The following is a 25,260-nucleotide window of genomic DNA, read 5'->3' as shown; positions in this document are numbered from 1 at the left end:
AAGGTGTCAGTCGTCGTGGCTAACACAGAAAATGATTCAGTCAGATTCCCTCGCCTCAACAGAGCGTTTTTTTTTTTTTTTTGTTAATCAAGCTAATTGTTTTGGTTTTAGATGTGAACGTCATGGTTCAGTCTCATTGCTTTCGTCACAGTCATTTCAAGTATGGCAACAAAAAAAACCCCAACAGCACTAAAAACCCACTGTGCCACCACCTGCTCGCTACCAAACATCGCACAGGCTGAGCCAGCTGGTAAACATAGTGGAGCATTTAGCCGCAAAGCTAACAGAGAGTCAATGTAGGACGCAAACTCAGCTCCTAATGGACGCTAATGTGGCGCCGTGTCAGATGTTGTTTTTGCAGCTTGTTGCGGTGCCCCCAAGTGGCCAAAAAAAGAAGGAAAAAAAAAAAGTAATGCCGCTTTAAAGGTTGTCTCTGCGTTGTAACATAGACACTTTCCGCTGGTCATTTTCATATAAAATGTAAAGAAATTTCTGACGGCAGGTGAAAGGGGGGGGGGGGGGAAGCCATCATTTGTCATCATTTGCATCAAAGTCTGAAAACATAATGATGCTGCTGTATGATATCAAAATCTCAATGCTTTTATCATTCAGGGTGTTTATCTGTGTGTGTGTGTGTGTGTGTGTGTGTGTTCTTGGAAGCTACATTATATTCCCAGCTGCTCTATGTGTCAGCGACAGATCATAAATAGACTCGGGGGGTAGAGGGGGCTAAACTGGAAAAGTCCCTCCAGCTGAGAGGGGGGGGGGGACTTGTGACTTGCTCCCTGACAGGCCCTCACAGGTAATTTCTATTTTGCAGTCGGTCCTTGATCACATCCCAAAACACAGCGTCATGGGAACTCACTAATCACTGTTTGCCTCTTCGTGTCGGACACGTCATCTGATTCGGGCAGTGGGAGGGGGGGGCAAGGGGGAATTGCTTGCATCTATTATTCATTAACATGTAAAAGCAAATGATGTCTGTATACCTATTATTATTATTATAGCCTGGCCCTGATGAGAAATCGGCAGGGGACGTACAGCAGCCTGTGGCTCCCAGCTAAGTGACCCCACTGGACATTATGGTGTTCTGTCTTTTTACACTTGAGCTACAGCATCACACGTCCTCCACATCCCACTGAGTCACTGTAGGTGTGACCTGTGGAGCTCAGGGGGATATTGCCCAACAACCACCTCCACCCTCCACTGCGTCAAGCCGGCCACAATCAGCTGCTGGAGAAACAGGAAGTACTGACCTTTTTTTTTTTTTTTTTTAAAGTTATAACAATCCGATTATTATTTTAGTTCAAAGGAAACTTCACTTTAATAACCAATTTCAACTGGTTCATCAGTTAAATCTGGAAAAAAAAGTAATAAAATACTTGCACACGGTCGGCCTATTGGATTCTTTCCAAATGTCCAAACCTGCACACCCCCCCCAAAAAAAATATCCTGCAACATGTAACTACTGAATTATTATCTTACAAAAAAAGGGGTGCTTGGCTCGTCCCGCTGGCCATACGTGTGATTCATTTATGCCATCTATGGGCCATCAAAGTCACCATCAAGGACGCTGAGATCACTATGTCCACACAGATTTAAGTATTTCCACAATTCGAGTCAATAAGATGAAGTTTCAAACTCCTGTATATCCAGTTCGACTACTCCTACACCAAGCTTTAGCATTTCTTATCTCGTCAATAAGAGCAGACCAACAATTGTCCGTTGTTTGGAGAACGCGTGTTGGCTGACAGATAATGGTGAAAGTGATGGTGGTTTGATAAATAGCAGTGTCTTGTAGTCCCACGTGGGATGGGACAAACGTTTGGCATGACATGGAGATCAATTATTATAATAAATTATTATATTCTTCAGTTAGGAACTTCATGGCACCTCAATATTTCTGAAATGGGGGCTAAGGCAAAAAAAAAAAAAAAAAAAAAAAAAATGATCCTGACTTTTTTTGCTCCTGGTCAACCTGCATTTCACAGGGGCTTTATTTTGAAAGGCCTACTCCTCGGAGTTCCGGTTGGTCCTGCTTTAGCCTGACGCTAGCTCTAACTTGAGGCGTGTGTTTGTTTTGTAGCCGAGCTGAGGAGCGGGCGCCGGCGGGGAGTTGGGTGTCACACACGCCGCCGGAGGAGAGGAGCCGTCAGCTTCCACGGGTGGAGTCACGGCAGCGGCGGGAGGAGGGGGGGGGTTTCACAGTTCCTTCGTATTCATGTCGGTTCATCGTGTCGAGAGTATTATCTGACGAGCCTTGGCCATGACTTCGGTATGGAAGCGGCTCCAGCGGGTCGGAAAGAAAGCGTCCAAGTTCCAGTTTGCCGCCTCCTTTCAAGAACTGATTATAGAATGCACGAAAAAATGGTAAGTAACTGTAATAAGACTTCCAACGAGCTAATGTAGTGGGTATGTGTTGCGTTTCTTTTGGCAAAGCCATCCCAATGTGTTGCCAGCAAGTGTCAGAGGGACGGACAGCCTTGCCGTGCGTGGGAAGAGAAAGTGATGTGCCAAACTCCGTTCAGAAATATTAAACTTTTTCTTTTCGGCAAAGTCATGTACGCCACAGAAGAAAAATGGCCTTTGGGGGATCATTCGGACCTTATTCGGCTCACACCCCAAACGGCAACCACTGTTTTTGTCAATAATATTAAATTTAATTTATTGGCTCCCTTGTTAACCCATCGTTATTAGTGCCCGACATATATACTGGGGGGGGGGGGGGGGGGGCGGCGGAAGCGAACGCTCTTAAATGTTTCTAAAAGGTAAGGCTTTTTTGTATAGAGTGTTGTTTGGGCCATTTTTCTGTGGCTTTTACCGATTTGTCTTGGTTGTCGAGTCAAGTTCTGGGAAGTACGTGTCCGTCTGTGAACTGTGCGGTTACCAGGACAGTGTTGGCACCGGAAGCTTTAACTTCTTAAATTAATGATGCAGTTTAAAAAAAAACAAAAAAAATCAAAATATGGTGACGCTCCTTCACAGAGCGCGCCCCCTTTACTTCCGCATCCGCTTGTTGTTGTTGTTGTTTTTTTTTTTTCCCCCCCATATTGACCCTATGTAGTTGTTGTTGTTACCATGTGGTATAGCATGCCTAGTGCATAACCTGGAGGAGTGGCTGGTGTCAGTTGTGCAGGTGGGGAAAGGATGTGGTCATCCGCACCATCAGCACCACCAGGGCTGCAGCCAGGGGTTTTTACACTAATGAGGTCATGCATTCAGTGTGCATTCAGTGGTTGGTTGTCTTTGCTAATGACCAATCGCTCCACTCCATTGATTTTGTTTTTAAAATCATTTAACTCGACTATTTAAGATGCACTTTTCCCACAAAAGCCTTTATGAAATAGCCAGTGTTAGAGTCAGTCAAGTTTGGCTTGACTTCACATTCTTCACAATCTTGAAATAGCTATGTTATGATGCCACGAGTATGCAAAAAAAAGCAGGCTTTAGCCACTGTCCATTGACGATATTTGGCTACATTGGGCTAGTAATAATGACTCTTACACCAAATATGCGTGATTTTCAGTCAGATTAAATGGCAGGACACATGGAAAGCTTGTAGAGTTTGAAGCGAAATGTCCCCGCCCCCCCCCCCCCCCCCCCCCCCCCCAGTGTAGTCTAGAGGCTGTGGCGCAGATAAGGATCTTAAATAACAATCATACATTGTTAGTCTGACTGCTTCGCTCTTGGCACTGCCGGAGTTCCTTTTAATTCCATTATCATTACTCACGGTGGCAGTCAGCATGTGTTTCCAATACTCCAGCCCTGGCTTGTATAGCGGCCTACCTTCCTGTCACTCCGTCCTGCACTCTTTGAGACGTATCATACACACCGACCGGTATCAACTTGTTTCTGTCCTTGGTAGATTCTGTCACGTAGGGTGTTTAGCCACACAGCGTGAGGACTGATACACTTGTGATTACTTGTTCTGTACGACAGCGCCCCTCAGGCACACAACAATGTATGATATTACGCGTAGAATGTACAGGGAAGTGAGTGTAGACTACAGATGTGAGATATATAGACTAATGTGATATGTTTAGGATGTTGAAATTGTGTGTTTTTTAAATGAGGTCTGGGGATTTTTGAGGTGAGTCCCTGAGGTGAGGTGTTTTTGGTGGTTTGTTAAGGTTGTTTCAGGGGTGGATGAAATGTTATATGTGTCATATAACTTATTGACATTTTAAGTCAAAATTAGTCACAGGTATAATTTGACATTTAGAGATAATTGGTCAAGAATTATGATAACTTGCGATAACTTTGACTTAAAATACGAAGTCACAATTTTGACCTACGACCACGTCATAATATTTATCTAGCAGGTTTACGTACTAGTAAGTCTTGACTTAGTGTCTAATAGTAATGTCTTAATTGAATATAAGATTGAGTAACAATTTTTACTCAGAAAAATCAAAATCGCTACTTACTTTCTAGAGAATAAATTGTCCAGGCTGACATATCGGCCGATATTAGCTCATTGCAGTCTTGCCATTCTATAGTTTGGTCGCCAGTTTTGCGGTGACAATTTTCTTAAACTGCTAAACGTCCTGTCCTGTCCATTTCTTGTTTATTGTTAAAAAAACAACTAGTTCATGGAAACGTCATCAAAAGTGTAAATATTCATGTTATGGGTTGTGTGAAGAATATTGGCCAACATATATCATTATCGGATTATTATTGTTTTTGTACGTTTCTTTTCTTGTCTTGGCATAAATTAACTTCCATAATTTCGCAGCGGTCGCATTGAACAGAAATGAGAGCACACAGTCCCGCGGCTTAATGGCAAGTCCAGACCTCGACAACCATCTGGCTGTGTGTGAATGTTTACACTCTCTGGTTTACAGCGTGTTTCAAAATCCAGAGTACTTTCCTTCATTTCTTAACCAAGAGCAGCTCCTCGGGAGGCTGCGCCCGTACATGTTCGCGCCTTATGTAACACCAGGGGATGCCCTGAAAGCACAGAGCGTACGGCGGTGAGCTCCAGCCTAAACCCAGATACGACATCTGCCATTTCATCAGAGTGCGTGTAAAGGGTTAGTTGGGTGGTTTACATGCTTTATCATCTGTGACGAGAAGGAATCTTCTTTATGTTGGGTGTAAAAACCTGTAAAGTGACATTTAGACCACTGATGACTCGCTTTTCCAGGAGTGAGATGTTCAGATAGATATCGGTCTCGTGTCTATGTGTTAAGTGCAGAGCTGGAGTCAGGGAGTGGTTAGCCTAGCTTAGCATACAGACTGGAAGCAGGGGGGGGAAACAGCTAACCTGACTCCGTCCAAAGTCCAAAAACACACCTGCCAGCACATTTAATGCCGCGTTCACTTCATATCTACACTAAATGTTCAGATTGCAATTACCGTTAATTTCAGCCTCCCGAGACAGACGGATCAGGAGTGATGTTTTCCACTTGGTGAAGAGAAACTACAGAGGTTTCGTTTGTACAAACAGAAATGTAAAGCGACAGTTTGTGGTTTTGTGGTAGTTCCGTGCTGGAACTATTTCTTAACAACAGTGCGACAGCAGCGTATCCACCTACGGCACTTCTGTGCTGCGTCTCCAGCTGTGTCTCCAGTCTTGGTTTTGATATCCATCTTCTCATCGCCTCAGCAAAAGGCATTTGTCATGAAAATGACTATGATTAAATTGCCCCACCTTAACAGGTGCAACAAAGCCAATGGAGGTGCTGCAGGAATGAGTCCTAAAACCAGGAAATGAGTCAGCATTTTTACACTTCCTGTTCCCTCGTCTGGAAGTCGGCGGGTTTTTTGAATGGGTTTTTGGTTAGATGCCTGAAATAAGGTCTGTGGTAAACACGAGCTTAAGAGATTTTCACGTTCCATCTGCTTTTTATGGAGGTGGGGAACCAGGGCGATGCTATAATAATAATAATTGAAAGCACCTGTGCGGGTGTGCGTGGGCTTTAAAGTTGAGCAAGAAACGGAACGCATGGTTTGTCCCACGGGTGACAGCGCGGCTGTGTTTTCTACACTCTTATGACAGGAATGTGTGAAATGTGGATCGGCTAGATGGGCCGTCTCCCTGAACTGATCAGCGAGAACCACCCCACACTGACGTGTCGGAGAGTTTAGACAGTCTGGGGAAACTGTTTTGGAAGTCGTATGATCAACAACTTCCCTCACGCCATCGTATGGTAAAGCTCAAGCACCTCGTCCTGCAGTGGCCAAGTCTGCTGTCTTGAGAAGCTGGACTCTGAAAACCACTCGTCATATTTGTAGGTCAAGCCCGTTGCAACCTCACAGGAACATGTCTGTGATGAATAGCGCAGCAGGTGTGGGATTGCTATTAAGCCTCCGTGAAGTTCAGCAGTGGTAGACGTTGTCTATTTCTGTTCTCTCTCCCTTTCACTGTCACTGTCACTCTCCCTCGCAACCTTTTGGCACACATTGGTCACGCCAACATGAGAAGGGGGCCCAGGCACGCCGTCCCCTCCGCAGGCCCGAGGCCCAACCTGGCCCCCGTTTTTTGGTAGTTCTGGCCTTTATTTCTGTGGGCTGCGCTAAAAGTCGCGCTCGCCAAAGTAACCGCTGAGATTCGGGAGCATGGCAACACCGCTACGACAAAGCGAGACAAGTCGGAATGTCGCCAACGATCCCTCATCGCACGGCAGGTTAAAGGTGAAGCAGGAAGTCAGTCATTTTTGGCACAGGTAGATGACACACAGAGGAAGATGTGTCTCTGTCTATTTGCGTCACCACCACCATCATCATCATCATCATCATCAGCCTCCGTGACAAAGACTGCGGCAAAAAAAAAAAGATATGAATTTAGAATAGCTTATTGGAGGAGAGCCGAGATGATGTAGGAGAAATGGATTATGGGTCTGGAGGGAGGGGCGGAGGGATGGAGGGATGGAGGGGAGAAATCAGGGTCGTGTCCGGGTGGACAGAGGAGTGCGTTTGATGCATCGGCGTATTGGCTGGTAGCGGGAAGACAGGGGAGGGAGCCGGGGGAGTCGAGACTCTGAGCGGGGGGAGGAAGAGGAAGAGGAGGAGAGAGAAAAAGGGGGTTTGATGGGGGGGGGGGAGGATGTGAAGACTGAGTCAAGAAGAAGGGAGCGGATAAGGTGTGTTCGAGGCGTGGCCGTCTCAAACTGTGGGACATTTAGTGACCCTGCAATGACCCTGTTTATTTGTTACCCGCATCACAAACATGATATCATGTCTGGGGGTGGGGTGGGGGGGGCGAGTGTGGGGAAACTTCAGAAACGTAATGGGATACTACATTCTATTTTCACGGCAAGGGCCTCGTCCACATATTAGTCGTGTTTTCCCCAATTTCCAGTCTGAAGGATAAATGTGGGTCTGAGTGAGATTTCAGTCATGTGTGGTGGTCTCCTGCTGTGTTTCCAGTATCTTCCTCCCTCTCGTTCTCTCTCTCTCTCTCTCTCTCCCTCTCACACACACACACACACACACACACACACACACACAGGCACACAGGCACACATCCAATCAGAACTGTTAATCCTCAGGAGACCATCTCCCCATCACGGAGCTCTTGCTCACACGGTCACAGGATTTTCATTTTCTCCCCGCCTCGATGTTTTGGAAGCACACAGATGGGGAGCTCGTGTGTCTCGCTTTCGACAAGTCACCGTCTGCTGGGCCTGTTGCCCTTCCCCAGGCCCTGCTATTAGACTGAATTAAATGAGGCGGTAATGTGCTGGTTGCGACCCAAAAAAAACCAGTAAGAGTGAACACAGAATATGTTAAATATCAGAAATCTGTGTGTGTTGCAGTGTTTCTCAGTCCCATTGAAGCTCCGGGAAAGAAGTGTATTCTTTTGGCCAAGGTAGGGGCTCCAGGGATGGCTCAGTCCACCACTTTGGTCCAGACTGAAGTATTTCAGCAACTATAGGATGGATGCTAACAATTAGCGCTTAGCTCAAACCAATGCTGTGTCCCCACGTGCAGCCGGACAGAGCTGCTAGTGTGGCTGTAGGCTCACCACCTACCTAGTGCACTAGCGAACTAGGGGGTGAATTTCGTCACTTTCTTCAGCTTTATTTTCACGCACAAAAAAAGGTCGACCGTGAAACTGAAAAGGGAACTGAAACACCCTTCCAGAAACTTGTCAGCACACCTACCCGTGTGTGTGTCTTGAGCATGTTGTCAGAATCAGAATCAGATATACTTTATTGATCCCCGGGGGGAAATTGTACCCGATTGGAGGACAGTAAAATGCTCTCTCTGTGCTCGACTTGCAGGCAACCAGACAAACTGAGAGTGGTGTGGATCCGGAGGAACAGGCGCCACAGCACCAAGGTAATGAAGCGAAGACGAGTGAGGTGACATTCACTCAGAAGCATTCGAAATGCCCAGCTGTCTCACACTTGTGTTTTTAAAGCGTGCCCTGCAGCGGCTAAAATGCAATCCAATACGAAATGTAGGCAACAGAGTTTGAGATCACATCCCCTTTGTCTGTGTTGTCTTTCCTGCCAGCTCCACAGCTGGCAGCCCGGGATTAAAAACCCCTACAGAGGCCTGGTGGTTTGGCAGGCCCCAGAGAGTTTGGACATCACCGTCACGCTCTTCAAGGTAAGAAGTCAAGCCTCTAGGTAGTTGTGGCTGATGGGAAATCCATAATTGAATGGCGTGGCTAAGGCATCAAGCAATTATTCATCTGTCAACAGGAACCTACTGCAGAGGAGTTTGAAGACAAGGACTGGACGTTTGTCATTGAAAATGTGAGTCTGCCGTGTCTCCGCGTTATCCGCAGTTCTGATTTCCTTTTCATTTGGGGAGAGTCAGGCGGGCGGCGTGTTCTCAGGGTGAAGGCGCCTCTCCTTGCTTTTTGCTCATTAGGAGACGAAGGGCCGCAGGAAGGTGCTGGCGTCGGCCGACGTCAACATGAAGAAGTTCGCCAGTGCCACGCCGGCCCAGTACGACGTGACGCTGAAGCTCAAACCGCTGTCTGTCAAAGTGGTGGAAGCCACGCTGAAGCTGAGCTTGTCCTGCGTCTTTCTCAAAGAGGGCAAGGCCACGTGAGTCAGCGCAGTTTTTCGTCATTTTTGGACACGGATGTTCAGGCGTCTTAATGTTTTAAGAGGATTCTTTTCCCATCCCCCCACCCCCCTTTCCCCCTGCAGAGACGAGGACATGCAGAGTTTGGCCAGTCTGATGAGCATGAAACAAAGTGACATTGGGAACCTGGATGACTTCAATGACAGCGATGATGAGGTCGGCGAGGAGAGGAGGGCCAGCTTTGGAACCGGACAAGCTACTCATCCTACTGGTGAGAATGGGGATACCCGGTAGAGCACACGCCATATATATATATATATATATATATATATACGTGTCAGATACTATTGCAGGTCTTGTGGGGGTGTATGGGTATCAGACGTTTAAGCGGGCAAAGCGGGCGCCGGGGGGGCAAACGGTTGCAAATAGTTTGTGCTAATTTGACTAGCTGCATATTTGTTGGGTGTGTTGAGACAACGACAAGTTATTTAAACAATAGCGATTCACATTTGTTTTCAGGTTGGTGAAACTGAAATGGTTGGGGACGCCTGTTATTGAATGTACATTTTAGTGGGGGGGGGGGTTTTATTTCGCCCCATATCCCATTTTTAGTTCTTTTAATAGGCCCTGATTCAAAGCTATGAAGCTGATGAGCTTAAACGATGGATTATTGATATGGTGTGCGATTTGCAACTTGCACACTACAAGGTATCGTTCCTTCTGGACTCGCCAGACTTGAGAGATCTTTTGCCCCCCCCCCCCTGTTTGTTTCTCTTCTGAACTGTTTGAGCTTCTCACGCTGCTGCTTCCTCTTTTGCTTCCTATTTGAATGTCGGTTCCCTTTTCGTTTAATCTCTCTGCCCGCTCTTCCCTTTTCCCCTCCACAGCGGCCTCCGCCTCCTCTGCGGCAAGAGTTCTCGACCTGGCGTGGAGGCCTGTAATTGAATCAGGCCCCACAGGTAAACTCCCTGCTCCACCTTCCCGATTGGTAGCCGATTTCCCTCCTCGGTGTTTTCAGAGTGAGATTCAAAAATCCACTCTTTCATCTCACTCCTCTTCCCCTTTTCACTTCTCCTCACTCCCTCTTTCCTCAAATATGCTGCAAATCCTCACTCCCACATTTCCATCTTTATTCTGTGTTTTACTGCTCCCATCTCCCCCTCTTCTCATTCGTCTTTTCTCTCAATCCTTCATTTAACCCCCCCCCCCCCCCCCCCCCCCCATCTTTTATCCTCACCCCTGTCCGTCCATCTCATCTCATCTCTCATCTTTCGCTCAGTAACCTCAGAGATGGAGTGGAAAACGTCCTCTGGCATTTCCTCCGCCATCTCGGCCCCACCTCGTCCTCCTCTGCCTGAGCCCCCAGACCCCTTTGTTCCATCCTCTTTACACACTCGGCCACCGAGCACCACCCAGCGGGCTCGGCCCTCCGCCTACGCCTACTCATTGCCAGCCTTTGCGCGCGCTCACCCTCCTGCGCTTCCCAAAATCTTCCAGCCCGGTGCCGGATCAGGTATCGGTCCACAGACACTCCTCCTCCTGTGTGGTCCCCTGTCACCAGTTGCATGTCCATATTTCAAAATGTCCTCTCCGCTCAATGTTGTTTCAACATTTAAGTCAACAGGCTTGACCCTGATGTGGTTAGCCTAGCTTAGCATAAAGATTGGAGTCTTGTCTTCACAGTGAGGGTGCCTTTACAGAGGCCAAAACCAAAATCTGCGCTCACTGAAGGCATCTGGCAACCCACGCCACACGGATATGTTGACAGACAATTCCAGTGCTTCCGGTCTTCATGCTAAGCTAGGCTAACCACATCCTGGTTTCGGCTCTGTACTTAACACACAGACATGAGAATGGTGTCCATCCTCTCATTTCACTCTTGGAAAGGGAGAAATATGGATTTTACCAATATGATGAGCTATTTCCTTGAATTTTTCACATTAAGAGCTATACATGGCTGTTTCTGTTCCCTGTTAGCAGATTGGTTGGTTGTTAACATTCTGTTCATTTCTAGTTTCACTCACCATTTTTCTATCTTTTGGGTTTGTCTTCCCGCTCTCCCCTTTCCTCTTACTTTTCTGCCACTTCCTGTGCGTACCCTGCCATCTTTGCAGTGCCCACTTCAGCTCCTCGAAGGCCCCATAGCTTCCACAGCGGCTCCTCTCCAGCTGAGGGCTTGGAGGCCGAGGCTTTCTCTCCCTTCGCTCCTTCTAAGGCCCTCTCCACCTCCTCTCTCTCATCTTCACCCTCTGATCCATCTCTTCATCCCCCCGCTTCCTTTGATACCTCACAGACAGGTATTACGTAATTCAGTCTTGATTTGCTGCAAGGGCTAATGCTGCACTCACATTCAATAGAAGAGACAGACATGAGGTCCTACTTTTATCAAATAAATATCTGGAGAGAAAACCGTTAATCTCAGCTTTCAGATTGTGTCTTATATTGTCTTCATATATTATATAAAGTAGCCCTGTACGACAAATTGCAATTTTTCCAACCAATATTGCTAATTAAATACCTCACCATGTCTACATGGTTTTAAAGGCCCCATATGATGCTCATTTCCAGCTCTATGTTTTTATTCTGGGGCTCCACTAGAGCAGCTTTGCATGATTCATAGTTGAAAGAAGTCCTTATGTATCACCTCCTGGCCCTTTCTGCAGCCCCCCAGTCCCCCCCCCCCTGTCTGAAACAAGCCGTTTGAGACAAACTGAACCACCTCCAAAAACCTGAAGAGTAGTTCCTGAGCAGAGCGCTCCAATAACTCAGACAGACTGAGCGGGTGGATGAGCATCCCTGTACTTTGTGGGTGGTGCTGTGATTGGAGCAGATGACCTGCTGGGGGCGTGGCTGAGTGTATAGTTGTGACATCACAACCGTAGGGAAGTCCTGACGGCTCGTTTTAAAGGCGCAGTGTCTGAATACTGGCTGTGTTTTGATGCTTTCCCAGTATTTATACAGCACCTAGACCTGCTTTATAATCAAACAAGACATGGAGATCTCACTTTCTACAATATAGGACCTTTAAAACAAACATATTTCCATAATTAGCTAATTTCTGCGTATAAAAAAAGGGAAATGCCAACAAGTACTCCAAAATAAATTACAAAATACATTCAACCCATATTAGTGTGTTCTGATCCCGCACCCCATACATTAGTGGTGCAACTGTTTGACGTTACCACTAGTCGGCGCAGTTTCCCCACATACGATAGGACGTCTGGTGTTTTAAATGGGACTGACAACCCCTTATATTAATGTTTGCGCTAACGTTAGCTTCACAGACTGTCAGGAGGAGCTGTTTCACAACCCCCGAATCATGGAGGCCTCAACTCAGAGCTTTTTGATGTAATGAAATTAAGACAATGTGCATGTCAAAAGTTTCATTGTTCACAGTCTGCCAACTGTTTGTCATGCCCGACAGCTACCAGGGTAACTCAACAACTGCCGAGCTATTCTTTTACTTGTTTACAGCTGGTTAAAATTGAGGTTCTTCAAAAGTTGCGCTCTTTCAAATTGCAATGTTGGTGCAGCATTCTTGTCAGCATGCTTTTGTTCCACCTTTTTTTCATCACTACCTTCTTTTTCTTTTCTTTTCTTCTTAACGTCCTCCTCTCTCAGCCTGCCCCAGTGCCTGGAGAGCACAGAGCGTTCCTTCCTTTTCTCCTGTCTCCTCCTCCTCCTCCACCTCCTCATCTTCAGCTCCTCTCAGCTCCTTCCCTGCTATACCACCACCACCGCCTCCTGCTTCCAGACAGCCCAAAGCTCGCCTCACCTCTGTGGGGGAGCCAGGCTCTGCCCTCACCAGGCCCACCAGTCTCCCATCTGCCCCTGAGACAGGTACAGGGACAGGAGGAGGCTAGTTCACGCCTTTCAATTCTTACACTTTTTCACTACGCCTTTACCCACGTTTCTCCCTCTATCCTTCCATTTGTTTTCCCCAGCTTCCTGGCAGAGCGAATGGAGGCCTCCGAAATCTCAGGCCCCTCTAGCCCAGCCTGCCCTCTCCCCTAAGTTTCTGCATCTCTCTGGCAATGATCCTGGACAGCCTGCAGTGCTGCAGAAAAAGCAGAGAATAGAGACGCCATGTAATGCTGCGCTACCTTTAACCCAACTCAAGCCTGACATCCTCCCCTGTTATTCAGCCTTGGCCTGTGCTAACATTTGTAAATATGTAGCTTTGATTCATCTGCACTGATTCTCCACTGCCTATTTCATATAGTCCTACAAGCATAGTTCAAAATAATCACACACATTTTATAGACTGATCTTACATGAGAACAATCACTTTGACAACTTAAAGGTCCCATATGAGGCTTTTTCCAGCTCTATGTTTTTATTCTGGGACATCACAACCTGTCCCGGCGGCTCGTTTGTCTGAATACGGGCTGTGTGCAGAGTTTCAATTCTTTCCCAGTATTTATACAGCACCTAGAGCTGCTTTATAATCAACCAAGACATGGACATCTCACTTTCTACAATATGGGACCTGTAAAGGGTGAATCCTGTAGTTTTCATCTTATCAGCAAATCCCATGTGGAGAGCCCAATGCTAAATTCATTCCACAGAGCTCCATTGTTGCCTGTAAACTGTTAACAACACATCAGTGAGCCACACTGTTGCACTGGGTGACATGCTCCTTCAATTGCATGCATGAAATATCCAGCAAATCGCTTTTTACGTACAGCGTGTGACCAAATAAGGGTCATGGCGAAAGTGATCGGGTGTGAGAGGCTCTCTTTTTATAACAGCCTTGTTACAGTAGTTTTATTATATATTTTATATATATATATATATATATATATATATATATATATATATATAGATATATATAGATATATATATATATATACTGAGGGCTTAACAAAAACTTCCTGTGTCCTAACCTTCATCCTTGTTATCTACTCTGCTTCCTCCTTAAGAGCCTGGTCTGTGTCCATCCCATGCCTTTTGTTTCTTATATGGTGTTTTTTGCCTCTGGCTCTGTGGTTCCATCTACTGCACTACCTGCCCCCCCCCCCCCGCCTCTTTGTTAGTTGTCCATAGTGGTGAGCTAAGTGGCTGCTACACGCACACTAACACCGTGGAGAAAATGCCTGCTGAACTGATTTTGGAAAGCGAACTTAAGTTTTGGGTCATTGATATTCCGCCCTCCGTTCCCCTCTGCTCTTCCCTCTTTCCTCCCCCTCCTTCCCATCATCCCTCTGCCCCGTTGTGTTCCCTCTCTGTCAGCTTCATTCTCTCTGCCCACTGGTCAGCCTTTGGAGCAGAAACCCCAGGGAGGGTCTGGCTTTGCTCCTTCCTGGAGACCCCAGGTCACCCCTACAGTTGAGACCCCCTCACCTTCTCCTTTCAGTCCTTCCTCTGCTCTTGAGCTCTGTGGGCCTCCTCTTCCTCCTCTTCCTCCTCCTCCTCCTCAGACTCAAATATCCCAAACTGCCACAGCCTCCCCCAGTGACCAAGATGCAGGTACAGAATCAAAAAGGAGCGATGATCCGTCTTGTTCCTGATTGAGTGACTGAGCCCCACCGATATACAAGCACATGTCTCCCCCTACTGGCTGTTTTCATTAAAGCAGCTAAACTCTTAATGCCACAAGTAAAAATACACACATGTACATGCTGTGCTGGGATTATGATGTAATACCTCTTCCATGCTTTTCTTTCATTTTAGAGTTCAGAAGACAGTTGAGCACGCTGAGTGAAGAGGACAACCAGTGTACCACACCTACAAGTGAGCGTGAGCGCAAAACATGCAGCGCAGTTGAATGAGTGATAATGTGGCTCATTTCATGCCTAATGTCTGCCTGCTCTTCAGCCCCTGACCCCAGAGCCCCGGCCAGCCGGAGGCCAGAGCCGCCCAGGGCTTCAGAACGGAAAAGAGACGCACATTTTGGAATCGAGGTTGTCAAGGCAGCGAGGTGAGTGAACGTAAAAGGCTGCCTTTTTTAATATTTGCTGTGGTCGGCATGGCTGTAAAGGAATAATCCACCCTCAGGTTTAAGCATGAACGTTTATTAGTGAGATTGGGAGTGGTAGTTTGCTCATAACAACTGAGGATACTCTCGTCAGAAAACTCAATTCACTGATGAAGAACATGCAATAGGGTTGGAAGGGCTCGGAAAAAGCCAGAGGACCTTGCTCGGTCCTTGGTCTTGGATTATCCAGTGGACAATGGGAAGCCCACCTCTAGAGATTTTAAGTTATTGGATGGACAGAACAGCTCTCCAATAATTAGGACGTCTGTTTAATTTGAGAAAATATGGGGACGTCTTGCCTCGCATAAAGTCCAGGCAGTGGCTTGGGTTAGTTAGATTACTGAGATCATCGCAGTGACAGCACAGGTGAGTAGCACAAAAGTGGAAGGATGTGATTTCCTTGTACACGTTTCAAAGAAATACTTTCAACGACCCCCGTGAAAATGGGAGGGCATTAGTGTGAAAATATTTTTGCTGGTTCCGCTGCTACATTTCCTTTCAACAGTGCACGACATTTACAACAGCCTCTGAAACCAGTGACCCAAACCAACATCCCATGGACTACATTTGCACTAAGTTTTGCAATATACACTCATTTTCAACCTCTGCTTATGTTTTCTAAAGAACTGCATTCTGTTACTGCTACAGCGGCAACTGGTAGCAAGGCAGCAACAGCAAGTCAATGCATTGCTTCATCAGAAACATGCCTGGAAATGCAAAGCACATTGCTGCCATGCATATTTAACAGTGTTAGGGGTAGATTCTTCCCTTAGGGATAGAATTTTCATTAATTTACATCACTCATTTAATTAACATTAATCACACTGCATTTGTGTTACTACGTTCTCTGTGTAATCATACATGGCAACAGGTTATTTGCAGTGATACATATATGATATTGTGGTCTGTTCCTTACTTACATTTGGCAACTGAAGGACCTTCGCTCTGAATAAAATGAGACCAGATAACCTCTGAATCTGAGGTTGAGTAAGGCTGGACTTCTATGAGGTTAGAGATGATTTATCATTATTCATCCCAATAATTGTCGGGGGTGAATATGGTCCAGGGCCTTGGTCAATACTGATGTTCAGCAGGTTGGGCATGTTTTACGCAACAGGCAGTGTCTGTGTCTAACTTTTGAACAAATTAAACAGAAATTGTTGTTCTGACTGACAATTATCATTACTGATTAAGAGGGATGGTATTGCCCCGGCCTAATGCCTGATAAAGGCAACCATCTCCAGGACAGTAGACAATATGTGTAGATCATTAGCCTGTGCAGCACGCCTACTACTCCATCCAGCTTGCACGGGAACATGATTTGAATTCGTCGGAAATTGGCAATTAAGTCCTCTAAATGTGTAAGATATAAGGCAATTCAGTATAAAATCTTGTACTCCAAACTTGAGGACAATTACTTGCCAGGGTACAGACCTTTGAATCTGCCCATTCCACCGAGTTGAGTGCTTCTGGTCTGGCATCATGACATGGAATCATGACATGGGACTTCTCGGTTGAAAAGCTGTGGGAGGACTAACGATTAGCCTATCAGCACCACGGACGGGACTAACACCCTCATCAAGCTGTTGTCAAGATCCAGGCGGATATGTTGGCCTCTAGTGATCGGTCAGGAATCCCCCTCCCCCATGGAAATCGGTTAGAGTGGAGGCAATGTCAGACTGAAGATGGAAATGGAGTGTAACGAGTTGACAATTACAATTATCCTTACCAATGTTGGAAAAGGTTGTGGAAGCAGGGATTCTTTGTTGGATCTATTGTGGGAGTGCCCAGAAGTGCAAATTCTTTGGTCCAAGTTAGTTTCGCTTATGAATTAAATCCTGCATGCTAATTATCCGGTCTGACTCGTACTATGTCTGCTGGACCAGGAATTTGAAGCGGTTCACTCTTTTCCTACGAACCGTATTTTCACGCTGGGGTGTCTCTCGGCCAAACGAATAATCTTGATGAACTGAAAAGAGCATAAACCATCCTGCTTTGCGATAAGAAACTGGTTGGAGGACTCCGTTGTTCTGTTCAACACGGAGAGAGGAGCAGTCTTTCTTGAGAGGCCAATGGGACTTGGTTAGGAATTTCATGGAAACACACCACGTAACATAGCCTTTACTGTATTATCCCATCAATTGTTCTGTAAGCCACCCTCCCCCCTCCTCCTTTTTATGTCTGTGCTTTGTGCCGGTTCCAGATAATTGCTTTGGTTTGCATAAATTGATATATATGCATGGACAGCTGCCCTTAGTTCACAAGATCCTATGTTGGTTGCACTGTATGCAACCTGGCCAGTGCAAAATGGTGGAGCTAACTAAATGAGTGGCTGGTGAAGAGCCAATCTTTTATTTTCAATGGTAAGTGGACTGGATATTGCAGACTTGCATTTGACATTAGGCGTAAAAGAGCGCTCCAAAAGAATGTCCATCTCACTGTGTTTCTGCTGGATATGTTGGGGTAAGATCATAATTGTTTCAGAGGTCTAGTTTATTCCCTCTAGCAGTCAAAAAACAACAAAAAAATCTTTTGTTGCTGGCTAAGATCCTGTCTACACAAGGGTCACAACAACATTAAGGTAGCTAATGTAGTGTAGCATGGTTTGGCACGCATTTATCATTAAATGGTCAGGCCTTGAATAGCAGCTTTGGCTTTTAATACAAACCAACAACCCCCCCCCCATTAGTTTGGCTTGTAAGGGCTTCTGGTAAGGTTTGAAATAACTCTAGGTTAAATAGAGAAGTCTTTATTTTCACTGTAATATCTGGTGAAGCCTCTGTTGAGCAGGTTCTACTACTTATAATTTTGTGGCTATGTTTCAGCACTGCGAAACATTTGTTATCACGCTGCTTGTTCAGCTGCCTCTTGAAATTGCAGATGGGGGTTCTAAAAAAGGTTATTTTTGCGTTGAAATTTAAACGAAAGCAGCTTAGTCAAAGTCATGTTGATGTAGCAAGTGCCTGATCTGGCAGTGTTGTTTCGATGTATTATTTTAAAAGGCTGCTGCTGCTTGGCAAGACCTGCTCATTCCTTCCATGATTTATCACAAAATGCTTGTTTGGTTGGTGACTGTCTGGTTTTGCCATATATCACTTTTTCGCAGTTTCATCTCACATTGCTCATATGCTTGTGTGCTGTTAAGTGGAATTCTGTGAATATGGCCTGGATATGGACTGCATTACTGCGGTGGAGACTTCCCTTACGTCGTAACGTCATAACTCTGATCTTCATTTGTTTGTCCCTCAGACCTGAGAGCATGGCATCAATTCTGCCCCTTAGCCCCAGAACGCCCGTAGCCCCAGCGCTAAAATATTTTGAGATGCCAAAAACACTGATGGATCGGACAGAATCAAGGCCAACAAGGACATTCCCAAACATCCAGCCAACGCTTCCTCCCTTCACTTCTGCACCTAAGCAAAACCCTAATTTTCAAGATGTGCAATGCACATCTGCATCAGATGTCAAGGAGCTTCTGGTTACACCAAGAAGTCACTTATCCACGATCTCCATTCAGTTAGGGAATCCAATAGCCCAACCAGAGCCTGATCAACAAACGCCATGTTCTTCTACCAACCCCCAACCTACTTCCAGATTACTCCAGGGACCTTTGTTGCAGATGCCAGAAATTGCTACAACCTCTGAAACAAAACCGATTGAAAGGATAGGAGTGGCCCATAAAAAAGAAGTTTTAACTATGGATTTTGGGTAAGTGTAGCGTGGTGCTCTGTCAGTTATATCCCTAGTCTGTAGTCTTGAAAATAAATCTAAGTATCAATGATACCACTTGCAATGCAAAAGTAAATCACGATGATTAAAGATACGTAGATTTCGCTTAGGTATTTCTAACAGCTTTCTAAAGCACTTCAGTCTGTTTGTTCTGACATCAGTCTTTGGTATACTCTACTCCTTCAGAAATGAGAGCACGGCTGCCTCAGTGTCATTTTGTCTCAGAGACGCCGATTCTGCTTTTTCTCCAATGAGGATGAACAAAACACCAGAAACTCAGTCTGGAGAATGGTCCATTGCGAAAAACCCACAGTGGAAGCCACAAAGAGACGCTGAAAAAGTCAGCCCTGCTGTTCGAATACCCATTATGGATAAGAAAATCATATCCAACATGACTGCCTCGAGCCAAGTCACTTCAAGATTGGACTCTCATTTTGGGCTTCTCTCAGCACAGGAGGCCACAACAGAAGACTTATCAAAACAGAAAGAAGACTCTAAAGTGAAATTTGAATCGCCTCCCACAAAAACATTTGTTGTGGATGGTTTGGACCCAGAACATTGTACGGAGAAAGGGAGAACTGAAAATGTAACCTGGTCTGTGGATAAGAGACCACTGTGTGATAGGGATGGGAGAGTTACACAGGACCTTGTGTTACCAAGCTCTGCAGTCAGTATAGAAGACAAGTGTGTGTACATAACTAAGGTGGAACTCGGTCCGTTGTGTCTAAGAGGAAGTTCTAGTTCTCATTTACCATCTACTTTTCAGCCTGAAGCTCAGATTGAAGGAACAGTGGGGGTGCCAAGTATGATTAAGTTATCAATTTGCCCACAATATTCCAAGATTCCTGGCATGCCATCTTTATATCAGTCACAAGTTATAGCTTGGCCTGATGATAGAAGGTTATTGTTTCAGAAGTTGCCCAGTAACAGATTTCCTTTACTCCTGTATTCAGATTATGTTAGTTTCCTTTATGATGGTAGTGCAGGGATTGCAAAAATGGTGGATTTAAAACCCTCCTGCTCCAGGTCTGCCAGTATTCCTGGATTCCCATCTGCTTTGAAACGTGAGCCAAATATGGCTCACCTTTTACCTACGTGTCCCAGAATTTGCAGGATTCCAGGGTTTGCCTCTGCTGGATCAATGTCTCAATATGAAAATAGCGTTTGGGACAGGTGTTCTCTGTGGAAGAAACCATTTCAGATAAAAGAAGCATTTGTTTCACGCACGTCTTGTGTTCAGGAACAAGCTGTCAGTGATATGAACATGGTTAAAGTCATGGTGGCTATGTTGCCAACATGTTCTAGAAAGGCTAGTGTCCCAGGGTTTCCTTCTGCGCCATTGCAGAAGGCTTCAAATACTCCAAGTATGGCCAGTCTCCTCCCTACATGCCCCAAACAGACAATGATCGCAGGTATGCCATTTAAACAAAGAGTTGGGGCATATAATGACAGCTGGTGTATTTTGAGGGAATTAATTTTAGATAGACCAATGATAGGTAATCCTGTTCTTATAAAACATAGGGTAGATATGTTACCATCTTGTCCCTGGAAGGCAACCATCCCTAGTTTTCCCTCTGTGCCACGAAAAGACCCCAGTGTGCCTGGTGTTCCATCTGCACCAAGCCAAGACCCTAGCATGGCAGATTTTTTGCCCACTTGCCCAAGAAAAACCAGAGTTATTGGTTTACCCTCTAAGGAGCCAGTTAGTGCTCAAGGTGAAGGCTTGGATATAACCAGGCATATGTTGATGGAGAAGTCCTTGAGTAAAGGTGAAGATGTCATTCAAGATATTTTCTCGGGTGCTGCTCAGGATCTGGACAAAAGAGAAATGTTCAGTTCAGTGACAATGTCACCCTCATGTCCCTTGAGAACTTGCCTCGTGGGTATGCCCCCAGGACCCCAGAAGCTGTTACCAAGTATTGTCAGTATTGTACCTATATGCCCCAAACAGACCCAAACTCCTGGTATGCCATCTCGAGACCAAAACAATTCAGAGAACAAAGATTGGCATGCCTTGAGGCAATTAATTAACATGAGACCACAGAAGAAAACACAAGCTTACATTGCTCAGTGGATACCGAAAAACACAGAAGTCCTTAAAGACATGGTAGATATGTTGATAAGTTGCCCACAAAAAAGTAAAGTTTTTGGCTTACCCTCTGCTCCACGACTAGAACCTAGTATGGTTAATGTAATGCCCTCATGTCCCAGACACAGCGGAGTCCCTGGTTTGCCTTCAAAGACTGGACAAAAACTTTGTTTGTTCAGCTGCAATGAATGGTTTGCTTATGAAAGTTTACAGTGGGGAAGTCCGTTTATCAAAAGGGAAGTGCAGATTCTAGATGCAGTTTCGTGTTTTGATAAGAACACTGCTGAAAGTATGAGTGCAATATTACCCTCTTTACCTGAGAAAGCTAGTGTACCTGGGTTTCCCTCTGCTCTGACACCGACATTAGCCGATGGCCCAAATATGGTGAATTTATTACCTAGTTGTACAAAGGAATCTAGAGTTCCTGGAATGCCACTTAGAGACACCACCAAACAATTGGAGTGGCTACTGGAAAGAAATTCATTGCTACTCCCTAGGGAAAAGTCTGCAGTTACGTTACATTTTCAGGATGTTAACGCGTTCTATCTTGATTATGACACGATCACAAATATGGTATGCATATTTCCATCCTGCCCTCGGTCAGCACGTTTACCAGGCTTTCCATCAGTACCATGTCAGCTGCTGGCAGACATACCAAGTATGATCAATCTGTTGCCTACTTGTCCAAGACATTCCAGAGTTTGTGGAATACCGTCTAGATTCCACAGTGGGTCTGATGAAGCAGAATGGAGTGTAGACAAAAGGCCAGTATGGGAAAAGCCCTTAACAAACATTGGAAGACTATCAGTAATACATGACCATGAAATGTATTTTAGAGAAAAGGCAGTAGTTAGAATTATGGTATCAATGTTGCCACCCTGTCCCAAACGCTCATATATTCTTGGAATTCCCTCCAAGGCAGGAAAGAGACCAGTGGAAGCTTTGATGAAAGATGCTCCCAGCATGTTAAAATCCTTAGCCACTTTACCAAAACATAGTAAAATTCCCGGTTTACCTGCAAAGAATAGTGCAAAAGAATATGATGGCTGGGATGTAGATAGGGATGCACTTTGGGAAAACCCTTTAAATAGAAGGTATGAAGTTGCTCATCAAGATTTTATAGTTAAGGAAATGTTATATAGGGACAAAGAAATAATGCTGAGTATGCTTCCATCATGTCCACGTCAAGCGCTGAACCCTGGATTTCCATCCATGCAACGACCCCAAGCTGTTGATGCCATTGTGGAAAAATATCCAGACATAGTACAGTTGCTGCCATGTTGCCCAAGACAGTCAAGTATCATTGGTTTTGCCTCTAGAGTGCCTGTTATTTCTGATTCTAAAGGAATGGAAGGAGGGAACTGGCCAGTGATGATGATAAAGACACAAGGCTCCTGTCCATTTTACAAAAAATATGGATCCCCCCACAAAGATATAATGAAGGCAATTCTTTCTCTTGAACCTTCTTGTCCAAACATCTCTCTCAGTTCTGGCTTGACAGCAGTTCCACCACCTGACATAGGCTGGCTTCCACATATGGTAAATATTGTGCCATCTTGCCCAAAGAAAGCTTCTTTTCTTGGGGTGCCATCAACACATGTGCACTATGGAATGTTATGGGATGAAGCCAGTCCAACAAGATCAGATCTTGACACAAAGAAAACCAAATCTGATGTGTGCTCACCTTTGGAGATGCAAAAAGATGAATGTGGCTTTTGGACACCAAATGAGGCTGAAGAAATAGCTGTTCTAGAAAAAGGGTGAGTGAGTTGGAGAGTTGGAGTTGTAGTTCTCTCTGTGGTGTCAGGGGGGGTCGTTTTTGAAACATATGCTTTACGATTCTGTTTTCAGAAACTTGCATTGCAGAATGTGGCACTCCATTCCTGACATGCCACTATTCTTGAGTGTTTTTAAGAGGTGGGTTGCCTTGGTTTGCACAGTGATGCAATGATGTGATGCATTTCCACAATAATGCATTTGCTTTATCTCAACATATGTCGTGTGTGTCATACTTTGTGTAGCTTTGAGTTATTCTGTGGTTCTCCAAATGTACACAGGATTTTCCCTCTTGTCACTTGTCATTGTTTAAAAAGCAACAAAGACACCATGAAGCTAGGTGTATAAGCCAGACAACAGCAGAAACAACTTATTATTAAAGAAGAGTGTTCTAAGTGTTAAAGATTAAGATTTACTACATATTTTTGGAGGTCATAAGTCAACACGAAGGTGTATAACAACATCTTCTACATCTGTGTGAGTGAAACTCTTATTTAAAGAAATCCACATTATTCTCATGGAAAGATACAGTTCAATATTGATTCTCAGGTACTTTGCTTTTTATATATATGTTGTACAACTCTGATATACTGTGAAGAATACTTATGTTGAACAATTCGAAGTATTTTCCTCACAAATAACACTAATAACGCTAATAGCACTGGCTGTTTAACAGTAGTTGTAGAATCAACCCAAGGGAATGCTGTGGCATGGTGTTCTTTTGAGTGCAGCTTTTTAGCTCTTGTTGAGGGTTGTTTTAATACAGCCTGGAGTAAGTTTGGAGTGAAAAGCATTTGTTGAAATTGCATGCATGTAAAAGACCTATTTTAAGAATGAGAACAAGTAGTAACATACAGTTTTATTACCAACTTTGCTGTCATATGTAAATTAGTTGGAATTACACGATGAAGCACTGATTACTTTCTCCCTGATTGATTGAGGTACACTGCACCAGACTTGCATTGTATTGTGATGAGAATATGTAGAATTACAGTGTTGGTTATGGGAATGCTCTTATACATTAATTTTACTTGGCATCTTTTAACAGCAAACTTTGACGATAACTTATTGTATTGTATTTACCTTCTCTTTAGACATGAAAACAAGGTTTCACTACAGCCATCATACCCAATTGTTGCTGGTGCAGCAGAACTCCCATCCCAAACCCAAATAAATAACGCTGAGCAGCAGTTAGAAAAACATCCTACAAACAGGACCATACAATGGGAGGAGCTACCAAAGGCGACTACAGTAAAATGTCCTACAGACAAGACCATACTATGGGAGGAGCTACCAAAGGTGAATACAGAAGTAACTAGAATTGTACCAGAAGAAGAAATGGGAATTACAAAGGAAATAGTCAGTATGTTCCCATCGTTCCCTGGTGCTGCCATTGTCACAAGTCTACCTTCCATGAAGTTAGACACTGATGATGAAATGAAGACAAATACAGAAGGTGGGATGGCAGACCTGTTGCCAATATTCCCAACAGGCATATTTGAATTAACGAATAGTGCTAAACAAACAAATGAATGCCTACAGGACAGCGAGTCTTCTTGGGATAAGCCATCAAAGGATAATGAAATTATAACCATTGACTGTGCTCTTCATTTAAAAGGACATGCAGAACAAGTGGTGGATGAAAAGTCTTCCTGCCCTAGTGCACAATGGATGCCATATTTTGCAAAGCCTGAAACTGAGTACAAACAATCCACTTTCTTGGACACCTGTCCCAGTGTTACAAGCATTGATGGCATGCCCTCCAAATTCCCTGTAAAGGAAGAAAAACGCTGGCTTACAGATCAAAAGCCAGTCTTGGAGAAACAATCAAAAATGAAGGAAATATTCTCGCCATATGCATCAAAGAATGATGAAAATAACAAGAAGGAAATGGTTTTACTGTTACCGTCTTGCCCCAGAGAGGCCAGAAATCCAGGCTTTCCGTCTCTACTGCAATACAGTTTAGTTTTTTATGGACACAATATGATAGATATTTATCCTGGTTGTCCAAGTGTATCCAGTATACCAGGTACACCATCTATCAGTGAAGCCAACAACAGATCATGGATATCTCAACAGGAACCACTTTTGGAAAAGAAAATGAAAACTGAATTTGTTGTCATGACAGTTTCACCAAAAGAGAAGAATGAAACTAAATTAATGGGAGCTTTGGTACCAACTTGCCCAAAACATTCGTGCATACCAGGCCTCCCTTCAATTCCACAACCTACTATAGCACATCGTGGGTCAGATATGATGAGCCTTACGAGGTCTTGCCCCAAAACCTCTTGTATTGAAGGTATTCCATCATTAATGGAACATTTGAACAAAAGCTGGGCTACAGATTACAAACCCTTAGAGGTAACACTGCCAAAAATCGACACTGTCATGATTGACGAGAGACCTCACAATGATGACATGAAGGCCATGTCAGCTTTAGCTCCAACTTGTCCAAAAGAAGCTCGTGTCCCTGGATTTCCATCTGCTCTGGATCCTACAGTAACCTATAATGGGTTTAGTGGAGTCAATCTCCTTCTATCTTGCCCGACTGCCTCTAGTATGGCTGGTTTTCCTTCAATGCAGAAAGCTGACAGCAAAGACTGGAACACTGTTCATCAGCCATTATGGGAGAAGCAAATTAAAAATGAGTCTGTATTACTACTGGAGAACAATAAACTGGACAAATCCATGAAAGGAGTTGTTT

General features: G+C 44.7%; 1 protein-coding gene across 1 annotated transcript in view; it reads left to right on the top strand.

The window, feature by feature from the left end:
- Nucleotides 1–2,260: 2,260 nt before the first annotated feature.
- ehbp1l1a (EH domain binding protein 1-like 1a) overlaps nt 2,261–25,260 on the top strand; it is a 36,284-nt gene continuing 13,284 nt past the window's right edge. The window contains exons 1-8 of the mRNA XM_070929781.1: nt 2,261–2,370; nt 8,229–8,286; nt 8,464–8,559; nt 8,655–8,708; nt 8,827–9,005; nt 9,111–9,256; nt 14,659–14,718; nt 14,803–14,905. Of these exons, the coding sequence (XP_070785882.1) occupies nt 2,267–2,370; nt 8,229–8,286; nt 8,464–8,559; nt 8,655–8,708; nt 8,827–9,005; nt 9,111–9,256; nt 14,659–14,718; nt 14,803–14,905 (800 nt within the window). The 5' untranslated portion in view covers nt 2,261–2,266. The remainder of the gene's footprint in view (nt 2,371–8,228; nt 8,287–8,463; nt 8,560–8,654; nt 8,709–8,826; nt 9,006–9,110; nt 9,257–14,658; nt 14,719–14,802; nt 14,906–25,260) is intronic.

Source organism: Enoplosus armatus, chromosome 23 (assembly GCF_043641665.1).
Source record: "Enoplosus armatus isolate fEnoArm2 chromosome 23, fEnoArm2.hap1, whole genome shotgun sequence".
In the NCBI taxonomy this organism is placed as follows: domain Eukaryota; kingdom Metazoa; phylum Chordata; class Actinopteri; order Centrarchiformes; family Enoplosidae; genus Enoplosus; species Enoplosus armatus.
This window is presented reverse-complemented; position numbering and strand designations above follow the sequence as displayed.